Genomic DNA, 13727 nt, shown 5'->3' on the forward strand with positions numbered 1-13727 from the left:
GAGAGACTGAGAGAGAGAGAGAGTTGGGTCTGGGCCCATGCATCCCGAACGCACAGGAGAAAGCCTCTCAACGGCACACAAAACGCAGCCCCTGAGCAAGGGCATTAGGGGAATGTAGGACGCGAGGAAAACAAGAGGATGAAATGGGCTGGAGAGCGGAATACAAAATAAAACCAGCTCCATTCTACTGCTCAGAGCATCTGCAAAAACACATAAACAGAGCAAAAAAACCAAGCCTTTCACCACACACATTTTAGTCATCATCATTTTCATAACATTTGCATTATATTTGCTGTTGGACTTTTTTAGCAACCAAAAGAGGAACTAATATATGGGTGAAACCTGCAAATCCTGAGAGTACTGACTGACCTTGAATCACATGATGAGTGTGTGTGTGTGTGTGTGTGTGTGTGTATGCAATGTGAAAATGAGTGCTAGGGTGGGGCATATATGTAAATATGAGGTCAAAAGGTCAAGTCACAGCACACAGCACACAGCACACACACTCACACAGAGAAAGAGAGAAGGTGGGAGTGGGTGATTCCACCCTGGAACATTTATTAGAGATCTATTTACAGAGGCTGCACAAACACAAGGTCAAAGGTCAAACAGAGTAGATCTGTCGTCTAGAGAAACAGAAGAGGCACCTACTGACGACTGGTAGGGGACAGTGGCGTGCAATTCAACAATGACACTCATTGGCTTAAAAAAACAATAAAATGACAGGAGAAGGGAATAATAATATTATGTACACAATTAGTATTCACTTTGCAGATAACACAATGAAATTAAAAACAACATGAGATAAATTATTTCTCTGTGTTATATTACATGGCAACATAAGGTATATATATATATATTTATTTAAAAAAAAAAAAAAAAAAACCCAGCAAGAGGCTCTATATTCAAGGCCATAGTCTGGTTTGTTTTTAAAAGGCGATGGCAGCAGTCATTCTCATTCGTTTAGCATTGTTGAATTGCAGTTGTGGCGGGAGAGTAATGATGGAGCATCAGCAGGAGAGGAGCCTAGCGTGGGGAGATCAGAGACGTGGAGGGCTCGCCCCCCCACCGCGCCTGCTGATTAGGGCTCTCGGGAGGGGGACAGAGTGAGAGACACATGGGCTTCATTTAACTGCGCTGGCTACCGGCGCTAATTAGCTTTGAGGCGTGGTGAAGGTTCAGTGGCCATGGATGGATGTGTGTGTGACTGTGTGTGTATGTGTGTGTGTGTACGGGCGTGAGAAAGAGAAAAAAAAGTAATGCATTTATTTCAGGCATTCGTTGCTATGTAGGCATGACCTCATCTGAAGATGAACATGAACTTCTATAAAACATCAGTTACTGAACATGTACAAATGTCCTTAGCACACTGACACGAGATCATATGAACAGGAGCAGCTAGGAATGTTTGTGCTTCATCAACAGGGGCGAATTGCCCTCCATGTTTGCACTCTATCTACGAGAGAGGCTTCCAATGCAGACGGCATTTTATGTGCACTTACATTGTATCTATTTTTGAAACGTGTGAGTGCGTGAGTATGTAAGTATGTATGTGCGTGTCATAGGTGTGTGTGCGCACAACATCCACCTTTTCCTGACACGGGGCAAGCAACACCTGGTTATCAACAGGCCTCTCTGTTGCGCCCTTTAAGGCGTGAGACTTCTATGTACAGATCCGAGTCTGTGGGAGAGAGGGAGCGAGAGAGAGAGAGAGAGAGAGAGAGAGAGAGAGAGAGAGAGAGAGAGAAAACACACATCACATGATTCCAGCTCTTTTTTTTTTTTCCTTCCTTCTCCAGAACCTGCATGAGTGCGAGTCCCTGTGTGGTGGCGAGTCACGAGAACAGCCTCTGGACCAGGGGTCCGCGGAGGCGGCAACGGACGGCCAGCGCCGGCGGCAGATCTCGGAACAGTGATAGCGGCTACGCTGGGCTACAGAGGTGTCATTGTGTGGCCCACTGAGGTGGGAGGGGGGTGTGAGGTGAGGAGCGGCTAATTCGCGTGCGCTGTGCTCTGATTTGTGGAAGGGGGGGGGGGGGCAAGAGTGATTGTTGAAGAGAGGAGTAATATCAAGAGTCAAAAGTAAAAATGATACTGAAGAAGTCTCTTTCTCAGAATGTTTGTTAAAGTGCATTGAGGAGTATTTACACAGGGAGAGAGCGTGTGCTCGGGCTGGGGCTCTGTGAGTTCGGACAGAGGTGGACGTTGGTGACGTTGGTGGACGTTGGGGGGGGTAGGTTTGGCACTGGTTATTGCCCTGATGAAGGCAGATGGCAGGACGATGGCAGATTCTCGACGGTGAAGGGGGGAGAGAGAGAGGCAAACCAATCCACACGCTCATGCATCCATGCTCACTCTACAACACGGACACAGACTCAGACACACAGTCCTACACACACCCACACACAACGCGGGTCTGTGTGTGAGCATGCGTGAGGAGGGTGTGTGTGTGTGTGTGTGTGTGTGTGTGCGTACGCTGGAGGGAGGAGGAGGGGGGGTCACACTGGGGAGATACCTGATCCAGCCCATTCCTGGCCAGCGCCGGCCGAAGAGGAGGAGGACGCGGAGGGGCCGTTGCCGTGGCGAGGGGGGTCGTCGTCGGCCATGGCGGCGTGCGGGGGCAGCAGGCTGCTGTTGGGGCTGCTGATGTCGCCCTCGCCCACCAGCGTCATGTCCGCCATGCTCTCCTCGTCCTCCAGGGCGCGCCCCGGCACCCCCGCGCCACCCGGCCAGTCCGAGGATGAGGACCCCACGGGGGAGAAGGCCGACGGGCCGAGGGGGCCGGGCGCCCGGTGCAGACGCTGGCGCGGGCCGGACGGGGGCATGAGGGCGCGGCGGCCGGGACCCCGACCCCCACCACCGCCACCGCCGCCGCCGTCCGTCACGGCCGAGTCCAGGCTCTGCGTCTGGTGGCTGGCGCTGAGGGCCGAGCCGTTCTCGCGGCCCCGCACGCGCTCGGCGGCGCCGGCGGGCGTGGAGCTCAGGAGGGGCTGGCGGAGGCGGTGGCCGTGGCGAAGGCGGCGGCCTCCGCCGGAGTAGTCGCCGCCGTCGTCGTCGTCGTCGTCGTGGTGGTGGTTCTGGTCGTGGAGGCGCAGGAAGTCGGGCAGCACCAGGTCGCTCTTGTCTAGCAGACCTCGCTGGTCGTCCGCTCGCTTGCCCTGAGCTTTGGATATGAGCTCGAAGAACTCTGCGCCGCGCAGAGAAGACGGGGAGGGGGTGGAAGAAAACGCATGAAAGAGGGGGAAAAAACACACACAGATGATTAAAGCAATCTGTACAAGCACAGTCACAGTCCTGTAAAGTGGCTTTTTGAGGACGCGTGTGGTGTGTGTGAGAGAGACGGTGAGCGGAGCAAATCTGGACACAAGGGAGGGGAGGAGAGACAGACAGAAGGAGCGGGGCGGGAGAGGAGAGCCCCCGCGTAGAGAGCTGTGCAGATAGCTAGCGTTAGTCCACACACGGCTGCCATGTCCATGGAGAGAGAGAGAGAGAGCGCACTACAACACTACAGCACCAGAGAGAGAGAGAGAGAGAGCGGGAGAGCGGTGAAGAGAGACAGAGAGAGAGAGAGAGAGAGAGCAGCGGAGGAGAGCTTTACCTTCTGCTTCGTCTATATTAATCTTTTTCTGCCGTCTTTTTTCCACGTGCAGCTGGGTTTTGACAGACGAGGCCTTCCCTGATGCCTTCTCGTCCCCCTGAGTGGCAACAACGAGAAGGGGGCATATTAGGGTGGGGGCCCTTGGACTGGTGGAGGAGTGGGGGGGTTGCCTGTTTTAAGAGAGGCTGGGGCATGGAGGGGGGGCAAATCTATGAGTCTATTGCCCCGTTTCAGTGCAAGGCTGGGCCGTCTCAGGGGACACTACGGTGGGGAGAGTGGGTTGAATATGGGGGGGGGGGGGGTCTACTCTACGGAAACACAGCACGGCACACACGACAACAACAACACCGCCACCACCACGACACACAACCAGCACGCCACAACACGTCGACACACAGCGGTGACCACACCACATCACATCACACCGCGTCCAGACATCGGTCTGCAACCGCGTCCATCCTCTCCTCTCCTCTATCTCTCTTTTCTCATTTCCATCTGCCTCTTTTCCATCAGAGCTAATTAAGGGGTGTGGAGACCTCACACAGCTGTGCCTCGATACGAGAAAACGAAAAAAAAAAGAGTCTCATCCAGGGAAGAGTCCAAGTCCAGACCCACTTCTCGCCCACAGGATAAAAAACAAAAACTGGATCCAGGCGGCCGGGAATACTGGGTCTTTGGCATCAGCCTCTCTCACAAACGAGAAGAGGAGGCTGAGGCAGAGAGAGAGAAACAAAGACACAGTGAAGAAGTGTCAGAGAGAGAGTGAGAAAGAGAGGGAGAGAGAGAGAGAGAGAGAGAGAGAGAGAGGGGGACAAACATGTTGATTAAACCAGCCACAGACAAATCAGAACCAGGAAGGCGACGTAGGCAGACGTCACCAGTGTGCACCAGCACCAGCAGCAGCAGTAGTAGTAGCGGGAGGAGGAGGAAGAGGAGGAAGAGGAGGAGGAGGAGGAGGAGGAGGAAGAGGCTGCTGCCGCTGCGTTCAGAGGGACAGTGAGGAGGGACCCAGCCATGCACACAGCCCCCAGGAGCAGGTCAGGGCGAGCGAGGACAGAGCAGACAACGGGACAGGAGAGCAGCGTCCAGTCCGCCCGTCCGTCCAGCAGGGACACGCCGCTCCCCGGGCACCGCGCCGCGCCGCCGACCGCCGAGAGCCGACGCCGCCGACGCCACCGCGGGGAGGGCAACGAGAGGAGGACGAAGACCAGGAGCAGGAGGAGGAGGAGGAGGAGGAGGAGGAGGAGGAGGTCTTACTGTTGCAGACTGGCTCCTGGCGCTCAGTGGCGGGCCGTGGCTCTTGGAGGAGGTCAGCTTCTGCTTGTCGGTCACTACTGCGGAAGGGCCAGCACACACAACAGCACATCAACAACAAACGCAAACACAACAAACACAGGCGTCAATGGTCACCTAGCGTCCATCCGTCAGGCTGACCAGGGGAGCACGCACTGCCCGGGTAAACAGCAGTAGCCTCGGAGCAAGGACACTGCCGTGAATGTAGCAGCACCGGTCACCTTTAACCCTGTAGTCAATATCATAAGCATTCTAACTGAACTTAAGCAAGTTATCATGCAAACCAGACTGGGCTTCCCAACATACAGAAGTGAAAAAGGAATGGGGTGGAAACATAAGAGAGAGTGTGACACTAAGTGCCAGTCCTCCATCTCCTGCAAGTCCTGGGAGATATTCAGAGGAGTCATTTACAGGAGAGGAACTGGCGCTTTAACATGAAGTTTAAATCCATCATGGCTGATAGGGAACAAAATATCAAAGAGAAAAAACGTTCACAAAATGAAATTGCGGCTTTATGGATGTGCTATTCTGAGTGTGTCTGTGTGTGTGTGTGTGCATTATGTCTTACCCTTTCCTGTGGCATTGTCAGCTACGTCTAGTACCACTCTTAATCCATCCAGATTTGATATGGGCAGACCTAAATCAAGGGCCTCTTTCTCTCCACTCTGTAAACACAGACACAGACACAGACACAGACACAGACACAGACACAGACACACAGACAGACAGACAGACAGACACATACACACACAGACAAACACACACACACACACACACACACACACACACACACACACACACATAGTTACACACAGCTCTACAGGTATGACTAACCTAAATAGGATTAACAGAAAGTTCATGTTTTCTAGATTCTGTAAAAGGGCTCTTATACAACACATTAGTGTTCCATCTAAAATGGTTTTGTTTGTCATTTGCTGGATAGGTGTTGTTTTGTTGAACACGGCAGCCTTCCTTTGCATTTTTGGAGTCATTATTTTAGTCATCTTCATACATCTCTCCCAGAAACTGTGACAAACCGCAACCGCTCACCCAAGGTGAGTCAGTCACACAGGGTGTGATACACCACACACATACACACACACACACACTCCTCCACACTCCAATTTGAATAATTACAGCGATGTGCCAGCAATCATGCAAATATGAACCCATTAACTGGACTGGCTGTTACCTAACATCAAGATACGCATGTCATGTAAGAGCCTGCAGATTGCACTGGAAGTCCTGGAGACATTAGTCACACACACACACACAGCGCAGTACTCACTATTCTGGCCACAAGGTCCCCTAAGTGGAGCCCATATTTGGCCACAACGGGCCGCAGGACCTCTGTGACGGGCTTGGTGGGTTTGGCCTTCAGCCCAACGGATCGATTGATTGGCACCAGGTCCAGTCTGAGGAGCGGGGGAGAGAAAGTGTGTCAGATACGTGACTGGAATAAGGTCTTCTGATTGATAGATACGTTACTGGAGCTTAATCGAGGAAACATTTCATTATCTGTGACCTGATCTGACCAAATGAGCCAGGACATCATTGTAAAGCTCATGGTGGCCTCTGTCCATTGATACCAACGTCTCAGTTTAGAATTTTGGCTCACTCATTGCACAATTTGTGCCAGATCAGGTCACATGTATTCATTAATAGTGGTGCTACAGCAGTACAAATATTATATAATGTTTGGTAGAAAGCTAGAAGAAGATGACTGGAGGCCATAATCTAAAATTCAAGGTATGACTTTGACCAAGATGTCGACGTAAAGCTCATGGTGGCTTCTGTCCACTGATACCATTTTGGGTCACTGTGAGTCATTTTGCCAGAGCGGGTCACATTTATTCATTACAGCAGTCCAAATATTGCATAATAATGTTTGCTACAAAGCTAGAAAACACAGCAACCAGAACAGGGAAGGGCAGAGCTCACCTGAACAAAGTGCGTTTCTCCAGTCGCAGGTCTCGTGAACACAGCGTCATGCAGTCCTGGTCAAGCACAAGAGGCTTTGGAAAGACAAGGACAAAAGCGCACAGTTAGTCAATAATGAGGCTGGCCAACACCAGGGTATGACATATCAGATAACACACACACACACTCTCTCACACACACACACATACACACACGCACACACACACACACACACACACACACACACACAGACACACACACACACACACACACACACACACACACACACACACACAAACACAAACACACCCTCACACCACTGAGCACACTTTTGCGGTTGCCCCATTACTCGACTGATGACATATTAAATATCAGCTGACGCAGAGCGCCCATCATCATCATCATCATCATAACAACAATAACGTCTCATCCAGCTGCGCTGCCTCAGCACAGGTGCGTGTTGTGTCGTACCTTCTCTCCTCCCACCAGGAAGAGGTCCACGGCGGCCAGGTTGATGGACAGCTTCTCGCACAGGCCCTGCAGCAGCTCACGGATGGACACGCCGGGCCGGATGGGCACCGAACAGCAAGAACCGTCCGGAAGGTTGATGCTACAGTGCCTCACGGCGCGCTCCATCATGGAGTTCCGGGACGTGTCGCCCTGCGGGAAGGGAGGGGTGGGAGTGGTGAGGGGGGGGTAAATAAATACGCTTGCGGTTACAGTTACAGGGGAGGCACAGAGCAGGCTGTTCTGTTCTTTTGATGTGTGCTCATAAGGAACACCTGCGCATCCCTGAGTCGTAGATCATAGTGAGCTCGGCAGAAAGCTGCACTTGGCAATGACATGCAGTCGCCTGGGGGGCCACTCAACTGACATTGGATATAAAAGTGTGCTTCACAGGCTGAGCCAAATGAAGTGGTCGTTATTATGACGTGGGCTTCAGGAGCATGACAACTAGACAGCCAGAGGAAATGAGCACGTAGAGATACCTGTGTGTGTGTGTGTGTGCATGGTGGAGATGCACTGGTGTGTGTGTGTGTGAGTATGTGCGTAATGTGTGTGTGTGTGAGTATGTGTGTGCGTGCGTGAGTATGTCTGCGTGTGTGCGTATGTGTGTGTGTGTGTGTGTGTGTGTAAGTGCATGTCTGTGTGTGTGTATGTGTGTGTGTAAGTGCATGTGTGTGTGTTTATGTGTGTCAATGTGTATGTGCGTGTGTGAGTGAAGTCTGTGTGTGTGTGTGTGCATGTGCATGTGTGTATGTGTATGTGTATGTGTATGTGTATGTGTATGTGTATGTGTATGTGTATGTGTATGTGTATGTGTATGTGTATGTGTATGTGTATGTGTATGTGTATGTGTATGTGTATGTGTATGTGTGTGTGTATGTGTTTGTATGTGTGTGTATCAAGCGTCTGCAGTGTAGTCCCGGCCTCATTGCGGCCCCCACTGACCTCGTTCTTGCCCGAGCCGGAGGTGCCCAGCTCCAGACTGGTCCCCGAGGACAGGGAGCCCTGGGACTCACGGCGGCCATTGCTGCCCGTAAAACCTGTGGGAAAGGGCACCACAGTAAGGACTTTAACGGATAAAATCAAAGATTTCCTTTTTAGTATCTGAGGAAGAGGGGAAGGAGGAGGAGGAGGAGGAGGAGGAGGAGGAGGTGTCGTTTCACTGGGCTCATACTCACTGTAGTCGCACAGGTCTCTCTTCTTGGGGCCTTTGCCAAAGCTCCTGTTCCGGGACCAGGAGAAGAAGATGCCTTTCTTCTTGTCACACTGCTCGTCCTTGCTGTCGTCGTTCAGCGAGCGCCCCGATTTGTTCTTCTTGTCGTCCTGAAAACGCAGGCGAGCTCATAAATTCAGACGTCGTAAAGAGAACAACTCAAAGGGGCACAGCGGCACACTCAACACTGGAAGTGGCGCCATAACTCAAGTAAACCCCGATGCCAGATTCAATCACGTACTTAACGGCATCACGGCAAGTTCCTTAAAAATTAGCAATGAGCTGTGACAAACTCAGGGCTAAAGTCTAGGGGCCGTCGTAAATCATCCCTACTGTCTACAGTGCAAGACCAGGAAGTTTATGTTAACACGTGCAGACAGATGCGGTGAGAAGTTAACATTGCCACTTCAAAGTGTTGGAGCTACTGGCACTGGCACGGACGCTGTTTCAATTTCCATATCCTCTTCCTTGTGAGAGCATAGCGTTCCAATAAATGTCAGTGCAAGGTCTGTGCTTGCTGGCAGTCTACAGCAGCTTATCAGATAAGCCTGCAATCTCACACCGAGAGGCTAACCAAGTGTTTATTTGCTGCATACAAGATCATTACAGCTGGCAACACATTCAGACAACATGGCCTTGCGACTCGTGCTCTAACTCGTTCTAATTGGCTTTCGCAAATTGTTAGTTTGGTGAAGCTGTGTGTGTGTGTGTGTGTGTGCGAATGTGTGAGTGTGTGCATCAGAGGTGTGCATGATTATGTCTAATTTCATGTAGGTGGTGGGCAGAACATCTGCTGTGTGTGTGTGTGTGTGTGTGTGTGTGTGTGTGTGTGTGTGTGTGTGTGTGTGTGTGCTTGTTAGCTTGTTTGTTGGTGCATGAGTGACTGACTGAGTGAGAGACTGAAGTAGTGCATCAGTCTGTTTGTGGATCTATTCATGTAAGTGCATTTGCGTGGTTATATGCCTGTTTTAGATTGTTTACATTTGTGTCTTTGAGTGTGAGAAGAGTTTATTTGCATTTGTGTGTGTGTGAATAAATGTGTGTGTGAGTGTGTTTGCATGTGTATGCATGTGTGTGTGCGTGTGCATGCGTGCGTGCGTCCGCGTGTTGTTTATGCGTTTGTTTGTGTGTGTGTGTGTATGTGTGTTTGTCCGTGCATTGTGTATATGTGCGTTTGTGTGTGCATGATTATGTGCTTGTTTGTCTGTGTGTACGTCTGTATGTGTGTATGCGTGCATGTATGTATGTCTGTGTGTGTGTGTGTGTGTGTGTGTGTGTACCTTCTTGGGCGTGGAGAAGTTGGAGCGGTCGGAGCTGGTGCTGTGTTTGGAGGTGGGGCTGCTGGGGATCTGGTTGGGGTCGGGCAGGGGGCGGCCCTCCACCTCGGCCAGCATGCACTCCTGGTACAGGAAGGACTTCAGGAAGCGTGTGTAGCTGTCAAACTTCATCAGGTTGAATATCTGACACACACAAAGAGAAACCATCTAGAGATCAGACTGAAATCCTCCAAACATCACATTAGAAGTTAGATTTGATTTCAATCAAGGACAATTTAGGCACGTCTAGTTTATTTATATAGCACATGTCATACGCAGAGGCCACTCAATGTGTTTTACATAAACAAAAGCAAACGGTAATAACAAATAAAAGCACAGAGGGGCAATAGTCAAAGAATCGTTTAAAAGATAAAGATCGTAATAAAAAAGAAAACATAACACGCACAAGGTAAAATCATTTAAAACTACAAAAGCACTCAGAGAGTGCAGACCTCCGCCAAGCGGAAAAAATAACCGCCTCCTGGATCAAGGCGGTGATACAGATCACCATCAAATTGAACAGTTTCTTCCTTGGGTCATTTCAGACCTCCCCTGAAAATTGAATCGAAATCCATCCACAACTTTTTGAGTTATCTCGCGAACAGACAAACACACAGACAAGCAAACAAGCAAACCCAGACGAAAACATAACCTCCTTGGCGGAGGTAATACATTCAAAAAAATTAAGATCAATCCATCCTCCGAATATTTATCATGATCATCAGACACTGCATCGGCGTGTGTGTGTGTGTGTGTGTGTGTGTGTGTGTTTTTGAAGAGATGACCAAAGAGAAGCGGCCCCTGGTCGGGCGCTGGCGGCGGTCACACGATGCGCCGATAAAAACAGAGGATGACGAGGTGAAGCGGCGAGACAAACCCGTTGTTTGTGCTTTTTGTCCCTGTGCTGATGCTTTGGCCTGTAATCTGCCGCTCCACCAGCCCTCCCCTTCCACTCCAGACAAATCGCACATTCATCAGACAGGAAGTGCACGGCGGATCCCCAGGGAGCGCCCAGTGTTGTCATGTGGCAGGCGTGTTTGGGGCGTGAAGGCATCGCTGTGTGGCAGGCCATAATTTGAGTCCTCGTGACAAAGTTCCGATCTTGGCTCTTCCTCTCGCGCTAAGCCACAGAGGATCCTTTTGTGAGTGTTTGTCGCTGCACGAAGCAAAAACGCTTTTTATTTAAGGGGATCAGAGCCCGCTAGTAGCCCCCGAGCGTGACCTAAGGCTCGCAGCAATGAACTCGACGGAAAACATTTAACGAGTGGAAGCACATCGGTACGCCGAGCGGAGCTTTGCTAGTCAGCGATTTTGGTCAAAGGCTCCCGCGGTCAGAGTGCTTTGATTCGCTCAGCATCTTCCTCCCGTTTTGTGCGTGTCTGTGTGTGTGTGTGTGTGTGTGTGTGTGTGTGTGTGTGTGTGTGTGTGTGTGTGTGTGTTGAGCGGGAGCCTACCTGGAGCTGCTGCTCCTTGAACATGTCGGGCCGGGGCGCGTTGAGGATGTCGTCGGCCAGCTGTGCCTGGCTGTCGATGTTGACCGGCGTGGTGGCTTTGCTGGACAAGAAGCTGTTGTAGATCTCACGGGCCCTTTGGGAGAGCTGGGTAGAGGTGAGGAGAGGAGAGCAGAGCAGAGCAGAGAGAGGAGATGAGAGGAGAGGAGAGGAGAGGAGAGGAGAGGAGAAGAGGGGAGAGGGGAGAGAAGAGAAAAGAGGAGAGAAGAGCAGAGGAAAGGAGAGGAGAGGGAGGAGAGGAAAGGGAAGAGAAGAGATAAGAGCCGAGAGGAGAGAAGAGAGGAGACAAGAGGAAAGCAGAGAAGAGAGTGATTGTCAGGGAGAGAACACCTTTGGTATGACAGAAAGACACAGGCAGTATCTCATCAGTTCCATGGAGACCAATTTAAATCACACCATTGGGAGGACTCTCAGGTACCTCAAGAAATGTAGCGCTTGCGTAGCTGCAGCGTAGTTCTGCCGGGTATACTTAATACGTCATTCATTCATTACCTTCGACCAATCACCAGGCTACATTGGCTTTATTAATGACTCTGCCCAGGCACCTGCCTTGTTGCTTTCAGGTGCCGATTTTCGATGTTCCCACCCTCCCTCCCTAATCACCACCAGGTTGGTCCTCGTCCAATTGTCCAGGGGGTAGGCTTCGCCCCTGCTTCTCGTTCCGGCAGGATTTGCCAGGGTCCGCACACTCAGTGACCTGGACCTAGGACGGGGCCTACGCCAAAGACTCTCATTGTTGCTAATTTCTATTCTGATTAAAATCTTTGTTAACTTCAGTTATGTCTCTGAGTATTCCTGGCTGAACTATCCTGATCACACAGAAAATTTCAGGAAATCTCCAACCACACAATGAGGACCCATTTAGATTCAAAGAGCCTGGAGAAAGCACTACCGATTACATTCATGGGGTATTTAAACTACTCAACTCCCTGATCGCATAGCTTTCACGTCCCTTCATACAGAGATAGGACACTTGTCTCTTTCGACCTGCAGAGTGTTACTCCATTTTCAGAGCAGCAGATTCAATTTACAAACGCACTCAAAGTGGCATTTAAAGTGACTATAATAAGACGCTGTGGTTTTGCTGCTCTGCACTCAATTTCAGGTCCTCGGGTCTTTCCCAAGCTAACTGGACGAAACAGCATCTCTCTGTTGTACAACACAAGTGAAAGCGGGCGCCTATGTCAGGCCTCAGCTCCGCTCCCCCCGAATACACAACTAGCCACATGGGAGCTCTAAAACTTCCTGTCTATTATCACAACTCGGATTTCTGGGATGTCTGCAAAAAATGTGCCATAGTTTGTTTTCTGCACACTGCAAAAATGAAACCGTAGTCGTGTCATAACATACCAGAACGGTCTCTGCTAATTGTAGCTCTGGTCACCTTTACCCCTGGTAAGTAATTTGAGCATTGTGACCCCGGCGTGAAGAGCCTCTGACGTCCTGATAGTGATCTCTCTCGGTTTAACTGGTTGTCAAATACTGACACCAACTAAGACAAACGCAATGCATCGCCATACGCAATGGCATTCCCTGCACTGCTACGTATATACATGGTTATGGTTATGGTTATGATTATTGTTATTTAACAGACACCTTGTCCAAAGTGACTTACAAATACATAGCAATATAAATTAATTTAAGTGCAATTTACATCCATTATAAATATATTACATATGCTAATGCTGTGAAGACTCGGAGCTCTTACCTGCTTTTTATCCGTCTCTGGAACATGGCTGAAAAATTCACAGGCCTGCCAGAACAGGATGTTTTCCTCGCTGAACTCCTTCTTCAGGAATTCCTACGATTGAAAACGTTCATTAAGTGACACTGTAGATGAGTGAATGCTTAAGAATGTAGATTGTGATTATTTGAACAAAAGCTAGTCTACAGTACAACCAAAGCGGCTAGCAAAAACAAACCAAAAGCGAAGCAATTCAAAAGCTTAACGAGCAGACACCCAGACGAGGATTATGTGTGTGTGCGGATCGCGGAGAGTCGTTGGCGTACCGAGAAGTAGCGGACGCCCACGGGGTCCTGCAGCAGGCGCTCGAAGCACACGGCCCATGATGCCACCCGGCGCTCCGTATGGCGGCGGTGGCACTGCACGCTGGGCAGACTGGCATTGCTGTTCAGGCTGTTGTCACTGCCACAGCCCTTCAGATCCACACTGTTCAGCTCTGTACAGGCCACATAGGTTACCACAGGTGAGCATGGACACACACACACACACACACACACAGCCTGACCATACACACACACACACACACACACAAACAGAACCATACACACACACAGAACCATATGCGCACGCACACACACACACACACACACACACACACACACACACACACACACACACACACACA

The 13727-nt window shown here is 50.4% G+C and overlaps 1 protein-coding gene across 1 annotated transcript in view; it reads right to left on the minus strand.

Annotated features, from left to right (window-relative positions):
- Nucleotides 1–523: 523 nt before the first annotated feature.
- rgs12b (regulator of G protein signaling 12b) overlaps nt 524–13727 on the minus strand; it is a 52067-nt gene continuing 38863 nt past the window's right edge. Inside the window, exons 6-18 of the mRNA XM_062520506.1 lie at nt 13369–13538; nt 13067–13159; nt 11302–11445; nt 9812–9991; nt 8497–8641; nt 8264–8358; nt 7283–7471; nt 6833–6906; nt 6180–6306; nt 5460–5556; nt 4856–4932; nt 3599–3695; nt 524–3187 (exon numbers count right to left, since the gene is read on the minus strand). Of these exons, the coding sequence (XP_062376490.1) occupies nt 2499–3187; nt 3599–3695; nt 4856–4932; nt 5460–5556; nt 6180–6306; nt 6833–6906; nt 7283–7471; nt 8264–8358; nt 8497–8641; nt 9812–9991; nt 11302–11445; nt 13067–13159; nt 13369–13538 (2177 nt within the window). The 3' untranslated portion in view covers nt 524–2498. The remainder of the gene's footprint in view (nt 3188–3598; nt 3696–4855; nt 4933–5459; nt 5557–6179; nt 6307–6832; nt 6907–7282; nt 7472–8263; nt 8359–8496; nt 8642–9811; nt 9992–11301; nt 11446–13066; nt 13160–13368; nt 13539–13727) is intronic.

The sequence above is a fragment of the Sardina pilchardus genome, chromosome 2, assembly GCF_963854185.1.
Source record: "Sardina pilchardus chromosome 2, fSarPil1.1, whole genome shotgun sequence".
Classification (NCBI taxonomy): domain Eukaryota; kingdom Metazoa; phylum Chordata; class Actinopteri; order Clupeiformes; family Clupeidae; genus Sardina; species Sardina pilchardus.